The sequence below is a fragment of the Rhinolophus sinicus genome, linkage group LG05 (assembly GCF_036562045.2).
Source record: "Rhinolophus sinicus isolate RSC01 linkage group LG05, ASM3656204v1, whole genome shotgun sequence".
NCBI lineage: Eukaryota > Metazoa > Chordata > Mammalia > Chiroptera > Rhinolophidae > Rhinolophus > Rhinolophus sinicus.
In genome coordinates this window covers 61,593,561-61,617,315 of record NC_133755.1, presented here as the reverse complement: position 1 = coordinate 61,617,315, position 23,755 = coordinate 61,593,561, and the positions used below count along the sequence as shown (strand labels likewise).

Sequence of the window (23,755 nt, the reverse complement as noted above, 5' to 3'; positions counted from 1 at the left end):
GAGTTTGTTTCTGTTTTGTTTGTTTGTTTTGTTCTTTATATTCCACATATAAGAAAAATCACATTGCATCTGTCTTTCTTTGTCTGGCATTCTCAGCACAATACCCTCCAGGTCTATCCATGCCACTGCAGATGGCAAGAACCCATTCCCTTCCCTGGCTGAGTAATAGTTCATTGTATATGAGTATATGTACCACTTTCTCTTTATCCATTCATCCATCGATGGACACCAGGGTACCTCCACATCCTGGCTATTGTAAACAATGCTGCAGTGAACATATGGAGGCATACATCTTTTCAAATTAGTGTTTTGGGTTTCTTTGGATCAATACCCCGAAGTTGGACTACTGGGTCCTTCTTTGTCTCTTGTTTTAAGTCTATTTTGTCTAGTATCATTATTGCTAACACAACATTTTTGTTTGTTTCCATTTTCATGTAATATCTTTTTCCCATCCCTTTGCTTTCAGTCTCTATGTCTTTCAATCTGAAGTGAATCTCTTGTAGGCAGCATATATAAGGGTTTTGTTTGTTTAATCCATTCAGCCACCCTATCTTTTGATTGGAACATTTAATCCATTTAAATTTAAAGTAATTGTTGATAGATAGTTGTTATTGCTATTTTATGATTCATATTTTTTCTTTTCTTTTTTGTTTTCATCTTAAAGAAGTCCCTGTAAGATTTCTTGTAATACTGGTTTGGTGATGATGAACTCCTTTAGCTTTTTCTTGTCTGGGAAGCTCTTTATGTGTCCTGTGGTTCTAAATGATAGCTTTGCTGGATGGAGTAATTTTGGTTGTAGGTCCTTGCTTTACATCACTTTGAATATTTTGTGACAATTCCCTCTCGCCTGCAAGGTTTCTGTTGAGAAAAGTTGACAGTCGTATGGGAGCTCCCTGATAGGTAACTAATTGTTTTTCTTTTGCTGCTTTTAAGAGTCTCTCTTTGTCTTTAACCTTTGATATTTTAATTCTGATGTGTCTTGGTGTGGCTTCTTTGGGTTCATCTTGTTTGGGACTCTGTGCTTTCTGGACTTGTACGTCTATTTTCTTCTCCAGGTTTAGGAAGTTTTCAGTCATTATGTCTTCAAATAGGTTTTCAATTCCTTGCTGTCTTTCTTCTCCTTCTATGATGCGAATGTTGGTATATTTCATGTTGTCCCAGAGGCAACTTAAGCTATTCTCATTTTTTTGGATTCTTTTTTCTTTTTGCTATTCTGTTTCGGTGTTTTCTGCTACCTTATCTTCCAAATCACTGATTCAGTCCTCCGCTTCATCTAATCTACTGTTGATTCCCTCTAAGATAGTCTTCATTTTGGATTCTTCCTTATGTTTTCTATCTCCATTTTTATGTTTCCTATCTCTTTACTGACATTCTCTCTGAGGTCATTGAGCAACCTTATAACCAGTGTTTTGAACTCTGTGTCTGGTAGATGGTTTGTCTTTATTTTGTTTAGTTCTTTTTCTGGAGCTTTGCTCTGCTCCTTTATTTGGGACATGTTTCTTTCTCTCCCTATTTGCCTGCTTCCCTGTTGTTTTTTTCTATGTATTAGGTCGGGATGCTATGTCTCCCAGTCCTAGTATAGTGGCCTAATGTAGTAGGTGTCCTGTGGGGCCTGGTGGTGCAGTCTCCCTGGTCAACTGAGCCTGATGCTCCAGGTATGTCCCTGGTGTGGGTTGTGTGTGCCTTCCTGTTATAGTTGAGCCTTTGTTGCTATTTTCACAGTTGAGCCTCAAGCTGACTGTTTGTGAGGACTGGCCATGACTTCAGTGGAGGAGCTGTTGTGCAGGGGCTGACCCTGTGGAGTAGGATTCACTTTAGCAGGGCTCTGGTGCCTGCTGAGTCTGCCCTTTGGGTTTGTCATACTTGGAGGCAGCTGCATGATACTCTGGCTTGGTGGGAAGCTGGCCATTGGGTATGCCAGCCTGGGACCTCTGGGAGGAGCCCTGCTGCAGGCCAAGTTGAGCTGCAGTCTGTGTCCTGTCCAAAGTCACCTGGCATGAGCCACAAAGCAATCCATAGATGACTGCCATCCACGCTGGGTTTGGAGGTGCCTCAAGAGGCCAAGCTGCAAACCAAGGCCAGCTGTGGCTAGTGCCAGGCTTTGGCTGCTTAGCAAGAGGTATGGGATATGCCAAAGCAAGATTCTGCTTGTTTGGGTTTTGTGACCCTTTGAGAGGTTTTAAGAAAGTGTGCAACATGAGCCAAGACAGGCTGTTTGTATGGAAAAGCTAGTGGTAGTGGTTTGGGTGTGCCTGAATGTTGTGTGGGGTGGGGTCTCAGGTCTCAGGGAATTACCAGGGCAGAGTGACCAAGCGTTGTTAGCCAGCTTGATGGAGACTCAGATATGGCAACCTCCTATGTCTGCATGCCGGGAGGGGGTAGTGCTCAACAAAGAAACAATGGCTCCTCTGTCTGGAGAAAGCTGCCCTTCTAGCCCTCACCCAGAAGCCAGACAACTTAATTCCTACCCGTATGTCCCTGGCACCTTTTGAGCTGCTGCCCCAGAGCTGGAGCTCAGAGTGAGTGAGTCCATCAGCAAGTAAGTCTGTGCGAGAGCCTTTTCAAAGGAGTGCCTGGGACTGCAGCCACCCTTTTCTCACTTAGTCACAATCTCTGCTGCTTTTCACAGACAGAAGTTATGGGGACTTTTCTCCCTAGCACTGCGACCCTGGGCTGGGGAGCCTGGTTGGGGCTGGGACTCCTCTCTCCTCAAGGAGGACCTCTGCAGCTAAGATATCCCTCCTGATTTTTAATGGTCACATGCAGGTGTGGGACTAGTCTTGTCTCTGTCCCTCCTACCAGTCTTCTTTTTGTTTTCAGTTGTAGGGATTTGGTTCACCTCTAAAAAACCTTTTTTTTTTTTTTTTAAACTTTTGAGAAATTTCTGAATAATTTTAAGTTTTGGGTTTAATGGTATTTAAAGCACTTTAAATTCTTTTTAAAAATATGTTGCTTATAAGAAGTAGCAGGTGGTACTGGGATGGACATGGGCTTTGGAAGCTTAGGCACAGGTATGAATCAGACTCTGTCATGCATTAGTTATATGATTCTGGAAAGTTCTTTAAGCTCATTAATCCTCTGCTTGGGAAAACTATAAACAAGGCTGTTCACAAGAGTGCTGTGAGGAAAGAAGGGCATTAATGCTCTGGGAAGGGCCTGGCTGAGTGACCAACTAATCGTCAGCAGTAGAGTGAAGTCAGCGAGAGGGCATCCTCTACAGACTGGGAGTGTTCAAATCCTCATTCCAAACCCCGTTAAGTATAAGTATATGATCATGACAAATTATTTAATTTCTCTGTGCCTAATTATCTTATGTGCAGACTAGAGATAAAAATCAGGAACTCACATAAGAGGAAGACTGAGAGGAATAAATGAGTTGATATACTTACATAGCAAGCCCTCTGTAAGTATTAACTGTGATTATGAAGTTAAGATAGCATTAAGCAATGACTAAAAGAATATGTATGCATGCGAGATGGTTGGGGGTTGGGGAGGAGGGATCATCTGGGGGAAAGGCCTTGTCTGGGCTTGTCCTGGGAGGGCACTGAGAGTCAAATAAAAGCATAAATTCCAACCTCCCAGTGATGCACTGAGTCTCAAATACTGGCAAACAGGTGCGGGTGTCATGTTTGCAGGGGCCGAGGGCGGGGCTCAATATCGGCAGGACAAAAGTTTGGAGTGGGGCAGAGATGGACTTGCAGGCAAGCGTTGGGGGCACTGTGGCTCATTTCAGTGGGCTGCCAGCTTTGTGGTATGTGGGTGAGATGGTCCAGTTGAAGGGGCTGGAGCAAGTTAGACAAATGGATGAACCTGAAGAAGGAAACTGTAGCAGAACTTGCATTACAGTATTACAGAAGGCAACAATCCAGTTAATTACTTCCCGTGCTTTATAATGAAAGATGTGTCCAGGTAAGAGAAGGTCATGATTTCACAAACAGTATTGCCAAATCTGTGAATTATAACTTTTATTCGATTTTAACTCTTCATATTTGTAAGATGGTCAACTTTTCAAAACACGTTCACATCTAGCTCACTGGTTGCACCCAACAACACTTTTGTATAGGTGGGGCCATTGCTGCAGAAAGAGGTTAAGTGTCACCACAATTACACAGCGTCTGGAGACAGAGCTAAACTATAGCCTGGTCTTCCTGACCCCCAGCAACCCCCACACTGGGCCACACCACCAAATGTATAACCTTCAGCCACCATGGAGTATTGGTAGGTGCTTGTGGGCTCCATGTAGAATAACATTTACAATCTAAACTTGAAACAGGTACCTTTTCTAATCCCGCAGAACCTCGGAGAAAGAAATTCCATTCAGCATCAGTTAAATTTCCTTGCTGACGCATGATCTCAACACAGAGCATAAAGCTGTAGATGAGTTTATGTTGTTCAAAAAGTCCTCTTGAAACATTGACATAAGCAGTTAGGAGGGTTTGTTCCAGTAGTATTTCCATACGCTGCTGTAGATCATCTGTTGTCACAGAAGTTTCAATTGTTGTATTGAACAGCTGTGGGAAAGAGAACTTTATCAATGTCTCTGATTTAATTCAATTTCTGTGGAGAAAAAAATCCCCACTCCTCACCCTTCCCCTCATATTCAGTGAGCAAAGAGCAACACAGGAAATGATTACCATACTATGAAAAAGTCCAGAATTCATTCCAAATTGATATGTGATATTTATTTTCTGCACTCCCTTTTCTTTCCCCATTTTTCAGAAATGGAGCAATGCCAAACTCTTGACAACATAATTCAAAAGGCATTATCTTGATGTGGGCAGAAACCAGTGTTTTCATATCCTCAACTCAGATTTGATAATCACTTTGGGGTGATAGAAATAAGGGCAAGATAAGGTCATGCATTCTTTTTTGGCACTTTCCCAAGATAATTCTTAGGGTGTGGGGAGAATGTGCAAGAATTTTCTTTGATTTCAGAGGAACTAGTTTTAAAGGAGACTTCTATCCTGCTTCCTACCTGGAAATTTTGAGAGCACGCCCCCTGCCCTGGGGGTGCCCCACATTACAAGGACACTGGGTAGGCAGCAGAGATGGTGGCATCAAAGGCCTAGGCATGAGAGGGCCAGAGGCAGCCCTACCCATTTCCTGCAACCTACAAGTAGCATGGGGTAAGATCTAAAAATTCCCAGGGGCCCCAAGCTGTATGAGGAAGCTGAGCAGAGCCTTCACTCATGGGCCTACCTGGAAGTTGTGGGGCAAGGGCATTTGCAGCAGAGACAGGGAGAGTCTCCGAAGGGACTAGAGGGGCATGTGGCTTTAGTTTCGCAGTATAAAGGCATGAGGTGAGGCAGGGCCTGCCCAATCCCTGGGCACCTTGAGAGGACTCAAGATACACTGCTCAGGGGGAGACCAGACTCATCAAAACAGACTGGAAGCTGGAAGCCAGAAGAGGATCAAGGCAGATCAGGGCCAAGAAGCGTACTCCACTCCTCCCTAAAAACACTGCACTGCTGTTTGCAGGCCTCCCATGTACCCACCCCTCCTGCTAACAGGATGGAGCACAAAGGGAAATGAGCCTGTCAGTTTCCTCACTGAAAGATAGGTCTTCATTCTCCAACATTCAAAGACAGGGTTTGGAAGAAGCATATACTTATTTCAGAGAATTGGGAAAGCCCTTGGTAATTCTCCCCAAAGTTTGGTTGACAAACTGTAACAGAGTTGTTTCTTTAATACACTCAGAAGAAAGAGGATTGAGCTTTCTTTAACGACCTGACAAGAAGAGAGAGGTTAAGGTCCAGCGAAGGAAGATGTGATGTGTTTGGTGCTGAAGTAAAACATGGCAAATCTCGACACACCCTAAGTAATTTCAGTGTGAAATGGAATTTGGATAGGTGTGGTAGAGGCTGGCCAGGGCTGTCACCTACAAATATGTTTTGTGTTTCTAGTGTCCCTTCCAAATAGCAAAACTCCAGTGCTTTGATGATTTGTCCTCTGTATCCCTTTTTCTGTTAGCCTAGGATATTTTCAGAGCATCTTAATTTTTATTTCTTCAAGGAGATTTTAAAACCTTGAAAAGCATAAGTTGCAAAGCACTCAGGATGAGAAAAGTACTATCAAAGTCACTTAGGTGGAATGAAAGGATTTGCTAATCCTTACCTTGCTTGGTTTGATACACACCAACTAAAGGAAGGGAGCAGAGATGTGAGAAGGGCAACCCACTGCCTTTAGAAACTGAGATTTGACCGCAGAACAAATGGCTTCTAAAGGCTCCTAAAGCAAACACGTGTCTTGTGGGAAGAGAGCCCAGGCACATCTCCACATCATAACTCATTTCTCACAATTCTTCATTTCCATTCTCTCCTGCAGCTTCCATGGATCCTGGACCCCTACCAATACCAAGGGTGCTAAACAAGACGTCTAGAGGAAATGCCAAGCTTGTTCTAGGGTCATAAAAATTGTTTGAGTATTTCAACAGTTTTTTAATGGAGGGATGTAAATAGACTCTTCACTTGTGAAACACTAATGAAGTGTCATATGATCCTAAGCACCACGGTGGGGAGGGGGGACACAGGGATGGGTGAGGCTTCGTTCCGCCTTCTGGGAGGTCTGACTAGCAGGAGAGAGAAGCCACCACCCAAGGCAATGTGGCGTAAGTGCCACATGGAGCATCACAAATATGTTGGCTACAAGACTGATGCAAAGTGCTTGCTACTCCTCCCATTGAGGAGTGGAGCCTAAATCCCCTCCCCCTCAATGTGGGCAAGAGACTGCAGCAGAAGTGATGACGCATAACATCCAAGACTAGGTCAGAAGAAGCCTTACAGCTCTCACCTTGGTTTCTAGAACATTTACTTTGGGGAGGTGCCCTCTTAAAACCCATGTTGCCATGTTGTGAGAAGCCCAGGCCACATGGAGAAGCCACTGTCGACAGCCCAGTCACGTGAGAGCCAATTGGGATGTCCAATCCATTCCAGCCTCCAAATGACTGCAGCCCCAGCTAAAGGCTTCACTGGAGAAGGGGTCCTTAAGCTGGGAGGGAGAGCATTCTAAACAGAAGGAGTGCCTCATGGCACCTGGTGAGTCTAGGGAATGTGAACGATTCATTTGGCTGCTGCAGAGGAGTAGTGAGAAGTGTGGCTCGAGAGATAGGACAGGGACAGGTTGGATAGCTTGGGAGTGTGAACTGTGTTTGATGGGCAATATGTGTGAAAATCCATTTAGGACCCAGGTGTGTGGAACAGTGTTTTGATAACACTAGGCCCAGGCTGACCTGGCTTCCAGTGTGAGAGCCGGCATGGACTAAAGGTGTCAGCATGTAACCAGGAGCAAAGATGTGTTGCAGGGAAACGTGATGTATCTATAATTCTCCATTGTTCTCTACTGTGAGTGGCACATATGGAGAGGCTTTTGTGGAGCTGTGTTATGGGCATGAGCACAGTTGATTAAAGAAGCGAATGTAAGCTAAACTGAAAAGGGAGCAATATAGACAAGAAGGGAGTAGGAGCTGGTAGATGGGAAAACTGAGCCACTGAAGCTGTGTGTGGGTGGGCAGAGGAAGAGGTCACTGGTCGCTGAGAGAAAGTCTGAAGATGAACAGGGAGGCCCCCTGGGGATGGGGACCCTTGAGTACGTTTTGCTGTGTAATGAGTAATGCAAACTTCCTTTCTCCTCTGGAAATTTTCAGGTAAATTGGCATCACTTGGGAGATATGGAATGCTGCCCCAAAGAGGACGAGGAGTGAAAATATCCTAATCACAAGAAATCAGATGAAATTTAATTACGAATATGAATGAGACGAAGTAGAAAGACCATAAATAAAACACGAAAGTCTCACAGTAATGTGGTTAAAGTGGGAAAGGGACAGAGGAAAGGAGACTAGGGCATGTACAGTTCCTCTAAATAAAGGCCAGGCGTGGGGGGCAGCAAATTGTATAAAAAGTTCTGGAATTAGAAAAGCTACAGGCCAATTCACTTAAGCATCAGTGCTGTCAGAGACTTGAGCTACAACACAGAAAACTCTTCAATGGTGGAAAGGAAGCTGGATTACTGTAGAGAAAATGTAAAGAAAGAGTTTGGAGCTGTGACTCTTAAAAGAGAAAAAGAAAGGCAGGCCTGAAGGAAAACAAGCAAGTTAGGTGAGGAAGCCAAGAGAAAATCTTTCTTTTCTTTCTCTACAGAGTGTTCTGAACAGTATGTACTGGGCACCTCATGTCTTTAGCAGACATGGCAGGTGGAGCTGCTCTTGAACTGGACGTCTGAACCAAAACTCCTGGAGGATTTTACCCAATAACTAGACTCATGACTTGTCTGAGGCAAGAAGAAACTCAACAGGGTTTAAAGGAAAACCAAAGAGATAAATTTCACTAACAACAACCTCAACACTTACCTGTTTAAAATATTTTAATGAATACTGATACATAGGATCTATTTCGGAGAGGCTTGCAATAACGAAGTACATCACGGAGCCTTGCGTGGCTATTGGACGATACTTCTCACGAGCAATGTTTATCATCACCTCAGTGGACTCTGCTTCCTTCAGCCTGATTTTAATGGCACCAGAAGTGATCTGCATAAACATATGAAAACAAGTTCTTAAGGATGTGTTTCAAAATAGTGGTGGGATGTTTGGAACAGATCCAGTCGCATCTAGGAAAGAAATAAGGATACGATGAATTAGTGATTATAATAAGGGGCTTGCCAGGTAGAATGACCGAGTCTCAGGACTCAGTGGCCAGCTACTGACTGAGCTGACCTCCTCTCCTTCCAGAGTTGGGGTGGGCAAATGGAAACAGGCAATACAAATGACCCTGAAAAAACTGGAGCAGGACTTCTTTGAGATCAAATCTGAGTTAATTTGAAATAGAAACACTAACACAGAACTTCCAGTTGATGCCCGATTTCCTCATGAGCAGTCCTAAAATGATCCAGGATTCACATATGAAAGAACACGAGGGAAGAAGGCACACCCGTATCTTCTGGGACACTCTGCCCAAAAGAGGGCTGGGGCTGGGGTAGAGAGAGGCTGGAAGGAAGTGGTACCACATCCCACTCTGGAATAACAAGGAAGACTAATATTCTCCTCTTTCTTTTCCTAGCATTCCTATGTATAGACAAGGAAATCATAAGGAAGCTGGTGTTTGCCAAGGGTTATAAACCTAAATAAGTTGGGGAGGTTTTCAATGTCCTTGCTATTTTGGTTTCTGTATTTTGGGCCTGTGGGAACCTTTCGTCCAATGGGCCTTCCAAGATTCCCTTTTCTGTCTCCCTCCATCTCTCTATGTTGCTGGCTGTCCCTGTCCTCCTCCTTTATCCCCCACTTTGTTTTCAGCTGTGGATATCTGTGAATTGGGAGATCCTGTGTCTGTAGAAAGTCAAAGTTTCTAGGGCAGGGCATGAAAAATCACTATGGGCACTGCTGCTCAGTATTTGCTATAGTAAAAGGAGAGTGAAAGAGGCCATCAGGTTTCTGTCTAGACCCTCACTGCCCGGCAGGAATATGATGTGAGCCACATATATAATTCTAACTTTTTTAAGTTTATTAAAAGTAAAAAAACAAAAACAACAAAAAGAACAAGTGAAATTAACTTTAACAATATACTTTATTTAACCCAATATAACCCAACATATGTTGGCTATATCAACATACAATCCATATAAACATTATTGACATATTTTTACATGTTTTTGATTAAGTCTTTGAAATCTGGTATGTATTTTACATAACAATACACCTGAATCCAGACTATATTTCAAGTGCTCAGTAGCCACATTTGGCAAGTGGCTAAGTCTAAACTGTCCACCCCAGTCTACCAGGAAAGGGAAGGGAAGGACTCAGTACAGAGCTGTGTCCAGGAATCAAAGGCTCGAACTCTCCCTGTACTGACCCGTTAGGAACCTGAGGCGACAAGAAAGGGAAGAGTTGAGTGGGAGACTTCAATCTTAATACTGGACTCAATTAAAGCTTTTATAGATGAGTAGAAAAAAGGAAGTTGATATAGGAGCAGTTGGATCATGGAGACCCACTTGCAAACAATTCTTTATTTCTTGGGGAGCTCAAGGCCCTGATAATGCAGAACCTCGGGATAAAAAGAAAGAAAAGTGGATCATTTTCTTCTTTTTGCCAGAGAATATTAGAAGACTATACACCTCAAATGACTTTAGTAACTACTTATAGATATTATGCCCTAGAGACTTCAGGCTTCAGCAATGGTTAGGAAATATGATACATACAAGGTCTGCCAGTTAAGTTCGCAAACTCATCCTGGAAAATGTGCTACGTACCTCATTGCTGAATATCACTACAGTCACCTTCGAAGTACTCCCCTTGGGAAGCTATGCACCGACACCAGTGCCTAGTCCACCCTTCAAAGCAATTTTGGAACTCTTTTTCTGGAATGGCCATCAGAGCTGTCGTCATATTACCTTTGATGTCCTGAATGTCATCAAAATGTTTTTCTTCCAATATTTCTTTTATCTTCAGGTAAAGAAAGAAGTCATTGGGGGCCAGATAACGTGAGTAGGGAGAGTGTTTCAATATAGTTATTTGTTTACTGGCTAAAAACTCCCTCACAGACATTGCTGTGTGAGCTGGTGCATTGTCGTGATGCAAAAGCCATGAATTGTTGGTGAAAAATTCAGGTCGTTTTTACCTAACTTTTTCACATAGCCTTTTCAGCACTTCCAAATAGTAAACTTGGTTAACTGTTTGCCCAGTTGGTACAAATTCATAATGAATAATCCCTCTGAAATCAAAAAAGGTTAGCAACATCATTTTGACTCTTGATTTGGACTAATGGAACTTTTTTTGGTCATGGAGAATTAGCTGACTTCCATTGTGTACTTTGACACTTTGTTTCGGGGGCATATTGGTACACCCATGTTTCATCACCAGTGATAATACGGCCCAAAACATCGTCTTGCCTCTTGGCAAACTTTAACTCTCCTTTGCTTTTGTTCATTGGTGAGCTCCTTCGGGACCATGTTTGCACACACCTTTCTCATGCCAAGATTTTCAGTTAAGATTTTCCTCTGTTGCTCTGTCGATGTTTACTTGGTCTGCTGTGCTTCTCACAGTCAGCCGACAATTTTGATGCACAATTTGACAAATTTTTGCAATGTTTTTGTCAGTTCTGCTCGTTACTGGCCACCCTGACCTCTCTTCATCAGTGACACATTCTCTCCCCTCAGAAAAACATTTAGTCCATTTGTACACTGCCATTTTCTTCATGGCAGTATTCCCATAAACTTGGGCTAACATGTCCCTGATTTCACTTCCACTCTTGCCAAGTTTAACAGGAAATTGAATGTTTGTTTGTTCCTCTAATTGAAGCTCAGACATACTTGTGATGGCACACAAAACACTCAGCAACAATAATGAATGCCACACGTTGACATGAACACAGCTGTGAGACACTGATATACCAAGGTTATGAAGCCTTACCGAGCTGTTTGTACAGTGCTGCCAATATAAGCACACGGTAGCAAGTTCGTAAACATAATTGTCAGATCTCGTATTTTTAAGTGAGGACTCTGGGAGTTTAGGGAGTATAAACTATGGGCAGGATGTGGCAGGAAATGCAGACCAGGAGCAATCAGTCCTATCTCTACCCTTTAGAAAGTATATCTCCATGGCAAATCATGGCAAACAGATAAAGAAACCAGCATACAGATAAAGACGGCAGTCAGATCACATGCATCTACCTTTACTCCCTACTGAAATCACGATAAAATTACAGTAGATTTTACAAAACTGCAAACCCACAAAGATGGTAGAAATGGAAGAGAGGAAATACTGATAGAATTTGAGAACTGGAAAACAGACAGGAGGGAGGTAATGAGTTAGCAGACCCAGGAAAATAGATTCCTAAACTTGGCAACAGGGAAAGCCAAGAACTCCCCCAATTTATGAAATAGAATAATCCCCCATCAAAGGCTTGAATTAGGAGCACCCAGCACCACTGGAAGTGGGAAGTGCCTAGGATGAGAATTTGGTGATAGACTTCCCAGGTCATCTCCTCCACACCACCCAGCCAGGGCATTGTTCCGTCTCACTCTGGCTGAAAAATAGAGGTTTCACCCCAAGGAAATGGAAAGTGAGGATGATGATGATGATGATGATGATGATGATGATGATGATTCGTTTGATGGAAGGAAGCGAGCACAGTTGTGGGCCAGGTTGAGGGCCATACTGAGAGCAGGGAGATTAGGTAAATATATACGTGCTGGATGCTAAGACCCTAGCCCGTCTCCTCTTCTCAGCCTAAAATACCTGCAGCCAGTACTTCACATTTCCAGGCAATGTAAACATTGAGCGATTAACTACAATCAGGATATAACTATTGTCAGAGGCTGAGGGATGGAAAGGGTGTGTGTTGGGGATCTAGACAACAATTAATGTATAAAAAACCTCAAGAAGTAGCAATATGAGTCTATTATTTAGAGAAAAGATGTAAAAACCTAAATAACCAAAACAAAAATGAAATGAAAATAGTTTCTCTATGAAAGGAGTCTTGGATGGGTGGTGGTGGGCACAGAGAAGGCAGGAAATGCTGTTTTTTATAACAAACCTTGCAGAAATATTTCATTCTTTAAACAATTTGTATGTAAACCTTTGATAAAAGCATAAATGGGTTAATAACTAACTTCCAGAAATTAAAAATCCAAAGAAGAAAGAATGAAAAGAAGATAAAGAGACTGATGAACAAATAAGCAAAGAAGATGGAAGAAATGGTAGACCCAGAATTACTTGTTTATTATTGTTTCAATACTGAGATCCCATGAGACTGTAGGATATAAAGCATAAACCATTTCTGACATCAATAAAAGGCGAAGACCATGAACTTACGTAGTCCCTGTCCAGGGATTTTTTTTCCGTAAGTTATTTTATGTTTATTTTCTTTTTAAAATTTTCATTAAAATATAGCTAACATACAATATTATATTAGTTTCAGTACACCATAGTTATTCAACATTTATATACCTAAAGAAGTGATCACCATGGTAAGTCCAGCACCCATCTGACACCACCGTACCATGTTATCACAATATTATTGGCAATATTCCCCATGCTGTACATTACATCCCCGTGACTTATTTGTTTTATACCTGGAAATTTGGACCTCTTATTCCCCTGTCCCTCCCCCCCTTTTTAAATTTATCAATTACAGTTGACATTCATTATTATTTTATATTAATTTCTGGTGTACAGCATAGTGGTTAGACGTATATAATTTAAGTGATCTTCCTGACTAGTCTAGTATTCACCTGGCACTATACATAGTTATTATCATATTATTGACTATATTCTCTGTGGTTTAATTTACATTCCCATGACTGTTTTGTAATTACCAATGTGTACTTTTTCATCCCTTCACCTTTTTCACTCTGTCATCTATCACCCCAACAAATCTAGTACCCATCTGACACCGTACATAGTTATTACAATACTATTGACTATATCCCTTATGCTGTACCCTGCATCCCCATAATTACTTTGTAACAACCAATTTGTACTTTTTAAACCTTTCCCTTTTTTTACACATACCCCTAAGCCCCCTCCCATCTGGCAACCATCAAAATGTTCTCTGTATCTATGAGTTTGTTTCTGTTTTGTTTCTTAATTTTCTTCTTTGATTCCACATACTGTGTTTCCCTGAAAATAAGACCTAGCCAGACCATCAGCTTTAATGCATCTTTTGGAGCAAAAATTAATATAAGAATAGGTTTTATTTTAATTTAGTATAAGACCGGGTCTATATAATATAATGTAATGTAATGTAATGTAATGTAATGTAATGTAATGTAATGTAATGTAATACAATGTAATACAATATAACATAACATAACATAACATAACATAACATAACATAACATAACATAACATAATATAATATAATATAATACAATATACCAGGTCTTATATTAATTTTTGCTCCAAAAGACGCATTAGAGCTGATGGTCCGGTTGGGTCTTATTTTCGGGGAAACATGGTATAAGCAAAATCACATTGTATGTCTTTCTCTGCCTGACACTCCACTCAGCACAACACCCTCCAGGTCCATCCATGCTGCCACAGATGGCAAGAACCCAATCCCTTCCATACCCAAGGAATATTCCATTGTATATATGTCCCACCTCCTCTTTATCCATTCATCCATTGATGGACAGCCAGGGTACCTCCACATCTTGGCCATTGTAAATAATGCTGCAATGAATTATATGGATGCACACATCCCCTTGAAGTAGCTTGGGTTTCTTCTGATAAATGCCCAGAAGTGAGATTACTGGGTCCTTCATTGTCTCTTCTTATAGCCTTTGTTTTAAAGTCCATTTTGTCCTGTGTAAGTAGTGCTACCCCAGCTATCTTTTCCCTTTTATTTCCATTTTCACAAAATATCTTTTTCCACCTCTTTACTTTCCATCTCTCTGTGTGTGTCTTTCAATCTGAAGTGAGTCTCTTGTAGGCAGCGTATATAAGGGTTTTGGTTTCTTATTCATTCAGCCTTCCCATGTCTTGGTTGGAGCATTTAATCCATTTACATTGAAAGTAATTGTTGAGAGATATGTAGCTATTGCCATTTTATTATTCATAATTTTAACTTTTTTTTTTTTTTTTTCTGTAAGTCCCTGTAACATTCCTTGTAATACTGGTTTGGTGGTGATGAACTCCTTTGGCTTTTTCTTGTCTGGGAAGCTCTTTATCTGTCCTTCGGTTCTAAATGATAGCTCTGCTGGGTAGAGTAATCTGGGTTGTAGGGCCTTGCTTTTCATCACATTGAGTACTTTGTGCCAATCCCTTCTGGCCTTCAAAGTTTCTGTTGAGAAATCAGCTGACAAACTTATGGGAGCTCCCTTATAAGTTACTAGTTGCCTTTCTCTTGCTGCTTTTAAGGTTCTCTCTTTGTCTTTAACCTTTGCCATTCTAATTATAATGTGTCTTGGTGTGGGCCTGTTTGGGTTCATCTCGTTTGGGACTCTCTGCACTCCCGGACTTACATCTTTATTTCTTTTACTTGATTAGGAAAGTTTTCATTCATTATTTCTTCAAGTAAGTTCTCAATCTCTTGTTTTCTCTCTTCTTCTGGTACCCCTATGATGCGAATGTTGTTATGCTTATTGTTGTCCCAGAGGTCTCTTAAACTATCCTCATTTTTAAAAAAATTCTCTTTTCTTTTGGTGTTCCAATTGGGTGTTTTCTGATACCTTGTCTTCCAAATCGCTGTTTCATTTAGTCTGCTGGTGATTCTTTTCACTGCATTCTTCATTTTAGTTATTATATTCTTCACTTCTGACTGGTTCTTTTTTATGTTTTCTATGTCCTTTTTTATGCTTGCAATCTCTTTGTTGAAGTTCTCACTAAGTTTCTTTTTCTTTTTCTTTTTAGTTTTTATTAGGGAATATTGGGGAACAGTGTGTTTCTCCAGGGCCCAACAGCTCCAAGTCATTGTCTTTCAATCCAGTTGTGGGGGACACAGCTCAGTTCCAAGTCCAGTTGCTGTTTTCAATCTTTAGTTGCAGGGGACACAACCCACCATCCCATGTGGGAATTGAACCAGCAACCTTGTTATTGAGAGCTTGCAATCTATCCAACTGAGCCATCTGGGCACCCCTCCGGAAGCTCAGCAGCAGCTGGTTGTCTACAATCTAGTTGTGGAGGTAGCAGCTCACTGGCCTATGTGGGAATTGAACTGGCAACCCTGTTGTTCAGAGCTCACGCTCTAACCAACTGAGCCATCCGCCACCCCTCACTAAGTTTCTTAAGCATCCTTATAACCATTGTTTGAACTCTGTGTTTGGTAGGTTGCTTCCCTCCATTTCATTTTGTTCTTTTTCTGGAGTTTGCTCCTGTTCTTTCATTTGGGATGCATTTCTTTGCTTCCTTATTTTGGCTGCTTCTCTGTGTTTGTTTCTATGTATTAGGTAGATCTGCTATGTCTCCCAGTCTTGGCTGGGTAGCCTTATGTTGTAGGTGTCCTGTGGGGCCCAGTGGCAGAGTCTCCCTGGTCACTTGATCTGGGTGCTCCAGGAGTATCCCTTGTGTGGGTTGTGTGTCCCCTCCTATTATAGTTGAGCCTTGATTGCTGGGATTGACCCTCAGACTGACTGGCTGTGGAGTTTGGCCACATCCATAGCTCATAGGCTGCTGTGAAGGAGGCTTACCCCACTGAGTGGGATTTGCCCCAGCAGGCTACTGAGACCACCCTTTGTGTGTGCTAATTGGGTGGTGCTCTGCTGTGGTCTGAAGCCAACCTCCAAGTATGTTGGTTCTGGGGCCTCTTGGGAGGGGCTCTGTGCAGACCCAGGTCAGTCACTGCCTGTGACTGGCTGGGTGGCTACCTGGTAGGAGCTACAAAGTGATCCATAGTTCACTGTGGACAGCTGCCACCAGTACCAGGCCTGGGGTAACTCTGTAAAAAGCCAGGACACTTGGAGGCCTGCTGCCACCTGCTGGCTCCCTTAAGGTTCAGCCACTGATCAAGCCTCCTGTGGTATGCAAGTTAAGTGAAGCAGCATTTCAGGGAGTCACTAGAGTGGGAAGAGTTGTGGTCACCAAGTTAATGTAGACTCTGGTTTGTTGCCTGTGCTGAGCCTGGAGAGACTCAGCAAAAGTCTCAGAGTACCACCAAGGCCCGTCGCCGCCTGGCTGGGGCCCGTAGACTCTGACAGTTTTCCCAGAAAGAGTGCAATGTGGGGAGGGTCTGGCTGCTCTCAGAGAAAGTGCCTTCTGGTGTGAGAATTGGGTGGGACAGGGTCCCAGTGAGTCAGCAGGGCAGAGCAGTGGAGTTCACCAGACCAATCAGATTCAGATTTGGCCTGTGGGGGCAGGCTCAACATAGTAAAGATGGCGCCTGCCTGCTGGCTACACCAGGCTAGGACTCCTCATTGGGAAAATACTGTCTTCCAGGCCCCCCCAAAGCCACACCCTTCAGTCTGCCTCCCGCATGTCCCTGAGGCCCCCCGAGTCACTGTCCCTTCGCTGGAGCCCAAGGTGAGTGCCTGCAAGCTAGTGAGTTTTTGTGCGGGCTGTTTAAGAGGACGTCTGGGTTTCATGCAGCTTTCTGTCCCACCTACCCAAATGGTTGCCCCACTGTTTTTCATAGCTAGATGCTGTGGGGTTCCCCTTCCTGGCACCAGTACTCCGGGCTGGGGAGTCTGGTGTGGGGGACTGTGGTCCCTAACTCCTCTGGGGGGAACCTCCATGGCCAAGGTATCTTTCCTGATTGTCAACTGCTACAGGGAGATTTGGGGCCCGTTTTGCGTGTCTGCCCCTCCTACCAGTCTCATTGTTGTTTCTTCTTTATATTTCTAGTTATAGGACCTCTGTTCAGCTAGACTTCAGATGGTTCTCCAGGTTGACTGTGCTATAATTTAGTTTTACTTTTAATGTGTTCATAGAAGGATGCAGGCATAGTGTTTAGTCTGCCATCTTCTGTTGCTTTCCTATTTTATGTTTGTCATGAATGGACAAAAATCATTTTATAGGTTGTGTTTCCAATACACTTATAAAATTATGATTTGAATCTGAGAAATAATATGTTTAGTGTAAAACTTCATCTTACTATCAACACAGCTATATTGAGCACCATTTATGTGCAAGGCACCGTGCTTAGCTCTTGGAAAAGGAGTATCAAGATGAACTATTCATAGATTCCCACTACATAGAATTTAACAACCTAACAGAAGAGTTAGGACATGTAATTAGATAATGATAACATAAGGTAAACAGTTACAAATGCTGTAGTAGAGTTTCAGATAAGGTGCTACAGGTGTTCCGAGGAAGAGATTAATTCCAGCTGGGAATAGCAAGGAGTCTTCCTGGGTGGGGGTGACATTAATATAAATATATAATTGTGTTATTCCTTTCAAGTTACATCTTGTACCCTTTCTTTATATTACACATTTTATTAAAAAAGGCAAATAAGAGGAGCCATATTCTACAGTTTATGTACTGTTCCTTTGGTTGGTGCCAGCCAGGAATGCATGCCCCTGGCAGCCGAGGTGTAACTACCATTCTCGCTTTAAAAGACTTTGCAGGAACCATCAAAGGGTACAGTTGTAGCTTTTGAAGCAACATACTTTTTATAAATACTAAAAATACTTCACTTGCCTTTGACTCCTGGAGTGTATCAATAAGTTCTTCATTGTCCAGAATATTTCCTTCAGACGTAAAGAGCATTCTCAGGATTTTATCTTCAATAGCTTTCAGCTGGTTTTTATCAGTGTTGATCCTCACAATGAGCTTGATTCTTTGTTCTTCCAGCTCAGGTTTCTCAAGTCGCACCACATCACTAGAACCAAAGTTTGAATACCTATATTATGCGAATACCTATATATGCAAATCAAATTCACCATTTTGAATATATTATGGCTTTGTCAGCACCCTAAAGTTGTATATATATATATACATATATGTGTATATATATAGTCGTGTATATATAGTTGTGTATATATATAGTTTATATAGTTGTGTATATATCTATATAAAATATACATATAAGTTATATATATAAAATATAAATAAATAAATAAATAAATAAATAAATAAATAAATAAATAAAACTACCTAGCTGAGTACTAATGCTAGTAGTTAAGTCCTAATGCATAGGTCTCCTCTTTTGCTGGGTTTACATAGTGGCTATTCACTGAACTACATATTAGTTCTGATTCTTTATCTTGTATTTCAAAACCTACACTCTACCACAGTTCCCATAGCTTTTGCCCATCTTCTCTTAGGAAAACCTGCCCAATGCTTGATCTCTCTAATCATTTAGTTCCTGTCTCTAATGCTTGCTTGTGCCAGGCTAGAAATGGTACCTGGAACATTCTTTTCACACCAACATGGGAGATTCTGAAAACCCATCACTTCCCTGAAATGATTCTTCATTGCATCTAATAAAGGGGCCTTACTGCCAGCTCCTATCTAAACGTGAACTTTTGTCTCCCTTTACTTGTTCTCTCATAATTTGCTCCCAGCCCTTCATAGGAGCTAATCTTTATTAAGCATCACTCTGTGGGAGGCACCCTGCTGGGAGTTTCATATGGATTTTCTCTTTCAATCCTTGAATGCTCCTGAGAGGTGGGCACGGTAGTTGCCACTCCAGCTTGCAGATGAGAGAACAGATCCTAGAGGGTCACTTCCTGAGGCCACATGGCTTCAAGAGGCAGAGCTGGGTTGTACCTGGGTTGGTTGGCTCCAGGGCACATGCTATCACTCACTATAATGAACTGCCTCATATAATATCCTGTTGTTTATTTAGTATGTACATGCTGAATTCAGAAACTTTAAAAATTACTGTATGAAGACCATAAAAAAATCATCACCTCAAATTCATTTGTTTAAAGAATTTTTTCAGAAGAGAGGAGTACAAAATACAGCACAGGGATTCCACACCCCATCACCAACTCCCCATTTCGGGTCAGGGTACTCCTCATCCCAGGCAGTCTAACATGCTGACAGTGTAGTGACACAGCTAAGTTTAACTCTTCATGGGAATAAACTGGTCTGCAAAGTGTTCTTAGAATGTGTCTATAAAAGGTGGTGAAATACCCTTTGTCTAGAAAGAAGTTAGCCTAGCAGAAGTTAAGCAAGTTAGCAGTTGTCAGAATAGGTTCCTAAAATAAACAAGGAAAAAGAAACAAACTCATTAGAGATAATGAGTAAATCGGGATAATCTTGACTTGAACATAAAGGATTATATTTATTTTGAACATGGAACTAAATTATTTTTTCCTTTAGAGTTAATGAACACACACACCCATAATTAGTTTTTAACCAGTATCAAAGTTGCTATTTTAACAAATATTAATAATTTTTTACCTCCAAAACCTCTTGGCTAATTCTGATGATTAATATGAATAATCCACAATCTCATTTTTGGGAAATGGAGATTTAATCACATACAGAGTATATTGAGAAAGGGTATTTATTTATTTATTTTTTGAGGTGGACAAATGTCGGTAAAATTAAATACATTAAGAAAATTCTTAGATACAAGTGGAACAGGAAAAATATATTTAGGAGTATCAGTTTTTTCCACAGTATGGTGCTATGAGTCTAGGAACCGTAGAAGGACTGATTTCACTCATTTGCCCAAGACTGGAAACCTTAGTGTAGGGGAAGAGGCTGGGCTGCAGGCCTGGCCCAAACCCGGGGTGAGAATTAACCAGGTCTAGCCCTGATCCCCATGAGAAGAATGTGGGCATGACCAGCAGCTGTGAAAAGTGATGAAAGAGGTAAAGAACTTGGCCACTTACTGTCATCTTTATGATTGTGGGTTTATGAGTGCTGCTTTCTTTTCATATATTAAAATTTTTCTTTGTCAAAATTTCTAAACAAAATATTAGGAAACTTTGTCCCCCCCCCCTTTTTTTTACCTTAATAACTGATCCTCCAGACCTGATTTGGTTACAGTGAAATTGATAATGGTAACTTTAATGCACACCTAGAAAATAAGCATAGAGTTTATAAAAATGCTTAAGTTCAGACTAATAAAATAAGAACTGCGTTCTTTATTAGAACATGGCTCATTAGTACCCAGCTGGATGTATCTCAGGTCTAATTGTGAACATACCCACCCCCATACACATCAAGCATATTATGTCTTATGAAATCCCAGTATGATTTTCCCTGCCAGTATGAGTGACAGTCTTGTTCCTCAAATGCCACGGTTATAGGTGAGCCAGAGAAGGATTAGGAAGTAGCAGGGTTATAGAATCAATTGCTTGGGTTCAAATTCCAGGTGCACCCGTTAGTACATGTATGATGCTGGACAAGCCATTCATTCAAGCTGAGCTTTAGTCCCTGATATTTAAAAACTGGGATAATGAAGGTGACAGCTCACAGGGTATTTGTGAGGACGAAATGAGGTAATAAAATCACTTATAGTCACTTACAGTTTGTCCTAATTAAAAAGAAGATATTGTTGATAATAATAGAGCTTTACATATTTTGTCTCACCATAACATTGTTATGAAAAATTATTGGCTATAATACAATATTCTGACATTACCTGAATAAGTCAACAGCAGAAAGAATAAGTAATAATAAGAGTAGGTGTTTGAATGTCATATTTTACACATGTTATTCTTATTTAACCTTCACAATAAATCCTTGAAGTAGGCTTTCTCTCAACTTTAGGATCCAGACCCCCTAGCACTATACTATTAACTAGCTGTGGCTTTGGGTTTGTCACAGCCGATCCCGACCTCATGTGTAAATGACTTGAGGAGCCAGGAAATGGAATAATTCGCCCACAGTCACAGAGCTAGAGTTGGGTAAGGTGTGCGATGCTTCCTCTCAAGAGTTAAATAAGTGAAAAATCAAAAGCTGTAAGTTGGCACATTGGTCACTTTTCTAAACTCTAAAATTGGACTTGGGACATGTGCTCTGGCATTGGCTATGTAAGTCGCCCCTTAAGGCTGACAGAAAATCGTGACTTAGGCTTTTGATGGTGTTTCGCTCATCTTATTCAAGAAATGCGTCAATTTCATTCAACCGGAACACATCTATGAAGACAGGTGGCTATGAGAAATTCAGTAACTAAAGTGAAAATGACATAATTGAAAGCGTATACTCAAGGATTAAAAAAAAGTGTGTGTGTGTGTGTGTGTGTGTGTGTTCTGATTTGTGAAGTCCCTGCCCTATTGCGCAGGCCTTATTAGTGAAGGGGAGACCTGCAGGGCTGGGAAGATCCTGCAGAGGGTGCCTCAGTGCTTGGAGCTGCGGCAGCACTGAGGGTTGCAGGGGTGGAGCAGCCCCTCGGAGCCCCTTCCGGGAAGGGAGAAAGGGGTCCTAGCTGTCTTCATTTCTGTTGCGACTGCCTTGGGCTCTGCAGCACAAGAATAGGGGTTCTTCCGGATCCTGTCGAGGCTCAGGGACATGTGTATGGGAGTGGGGTTCACCAAGGTCTCTAAGTACAGACACACTGGACGTTTGAATCATGACTCTCTGACACTGCCAGTCACCAGAGTTTTCAAGCTGATAACCTCTTTGTTTGGGGCCATATGCCGTGGGCATCTGCACACTTAAACATTGATTTCCGCCCCCCTCCCGAGACTCTTAAACTCTGATTTATGTATCAGCCACAATGAGAAGGCACAAATGTCCTTGTGTTGAAGGAGGGAGAAGAATGACTGGAAGGGACTGGTGCCCTGTGATGGGAGGAGCCACTGAGCACCAGGAGGGCGATGGTGTGATCGCTGAGGATGTGCAGGGTAGTGAGACAGGGCAATGGCCTGGGGACCGGATGGGCAGGATTTGAGTACCAACTACGTGGCCATAGACGGGTGATTGGAATCAGAATCAGGACTCAGAAGAGAAGGAAGAGTAGAGGATGGTGGAAGGAAAGGTGGTTTTGGAGGGAGAAGAGGGATCTGGAGGAGACTTGTCCCCTCAGGTGGGAACCCACAACATTTCAGAGACCCGTCGGGCTATACTAAGCCATTCAGGCTGGGAGTTCCAGACCCACAGCTCATACCTCAGGTAGGTAGTGGGGATTTGGCAATTTGGTTGTCATGTAGAACCTGAAATTTTTATCATAATCAATGTCTGAGTCTCCAAGATGAATGAGCAGGCGTCCGCCGCTTACGAAGGTCTGCTTCAAAAGAATGGGTTCCAGAGCTGGATCCAAGGTTTCCTTAAGCTTAAACATTAAAACGAAAGTACAAAAACAAGGCATTAAAATGTATGTCAACTTCTCTAGATTCCTTTAGGCCTCAACATTTAGTTTGAACAAGCAGTGCTTTAGTGCCCTTACAGATATTTCTAAGTGTCCTCTCACTACCTCCAACAGTGTCCGTGTTCCAGCGATTGTTTTATCAGGAGTCTAAGGAAGCAAGAGCATGTGAAGGCAACACACTATTTATCCCCACAAGAAAGAAGCTAAGAAAGCAGTCCCTGCAGGCTGGTCCTGCAACAGGCAAAGGAAAATCTGTTCACATTCATAGTTGTTGTAAGTCATGAGTTGGCCACCTACCACCTGCTGTGCAAATCTGGCTCTCTGTGGCCCGTTTCTGTATGGCTCTTAAGCTAAGAATGGTTTTTACCTTTCTAAAAACAAACAAACAAAACCCCCAAACCAAAACAAAACAGATCTGTTCATTGAATGCTTGTACAGAGACTGTACGTGGCCTGAACAAACGAAAATATCTGGCTCTTTACAGAAAAAGTCTGTGGACCTACGTTATATAAGACAGTTATTTTTTTCCCCTCAAAGCAAATGTGATCATTTGTAAGAACTCCAGCAGGCAGACATTGTCAACAGACCCCATGGCAGAGATTTTTAGGTCAGCATGCATGTGACGGGGGCCCCTGGCCCAGGAGCTGTCAAAATTTGATTCGATAGTTTGTAATCGATAGTTAACAAATCTATTTCACATTGTGACATGGTACCCAAACACGTAATTTAAAACAAAAGTTTATGAGATAAAATTTCCCTTACTACTCATAATACAATTTTGTGCTTTCAAAATTCTATTCTATTCCATTAAAAAAAAATGAGATCGACTAACTTGATTGCACACCCATGAATGGGTGGAGACAATGTAAAATTACCATCCTACAAAGGTAGAAAGCAGCTGCGTCTATAATGTTAATGACTCCAAGTCACAGAAAGCAGGAGAGGCCGGTCAGTGTCCTGTTGCTGGCAGGGGCCCTGAGCAGGGGTCCACCCCCACCCCCAAGAGCACTCAGCTACAGTTAAAAGCCTCTGCTGTGAGGATTAAAGAGTTAATAAACCAAAATACCAAGAGCAGAGTCTGGCATGTAGTGAACACTCTGTAGTGGTAGCTAATGCTGATA

At 42.0% G+C, this 23,755-nt stretch overlaps 1 protein-coding gene and 1 long non-coding RNA gene across 3 annotated transcripts in view; one reads left to right on the top strand and one right to left on the bottom strand.

Moving 5' to 3' along the window:
• Positions 1 to 23,755, bottom strand: part of DNAH6 (dynein axonemal heavy chain 6) — a 248,852-nt gene that overhangs the window by 57,861 nt on the left and 167,236 nt on the right. For both annotated transcript variants that reach the window (XM_019756389.2, XM_074332256.1), the window contains 5 exons: positions 22,434 to 22,598; positions 20,332 to 20,399; positions 18,065 to 18,245; positions 8,345 to 8,524; positions 4,278 to 4,511 (listed from right to left, as the gene is read on the bottom strand). In XM_019756389.2, the coding sequence (XP_019611948.2) occupies positions 4,278 to 4,511; positions 8,345 to 8,524; positions 18,065 to 18,245; positions 20,332 to 20,399; positions 22,434 to 22,598 (828 nt within the window). The remainder of the gene's footprint in view (positions 1 to 4,277; positions 4,512 to 8,344; positions 8,525 to 18,064; positions 18,246 to 20,331; positions 20,400 to 22,433; positions 22,599 to 23,755) is intronic.
• On the top strand, positions 5,836 to 12,801 carry LOC141571571 (uncharacterized). Its single transcript, XR_012496409.1, has 2 exons — positions 5,836 to 7,034; positions 7,643 to 12,801. It is a non-coding gene; the product is annotated as an uncharacterized LOC141571571 (long non-coding RNA).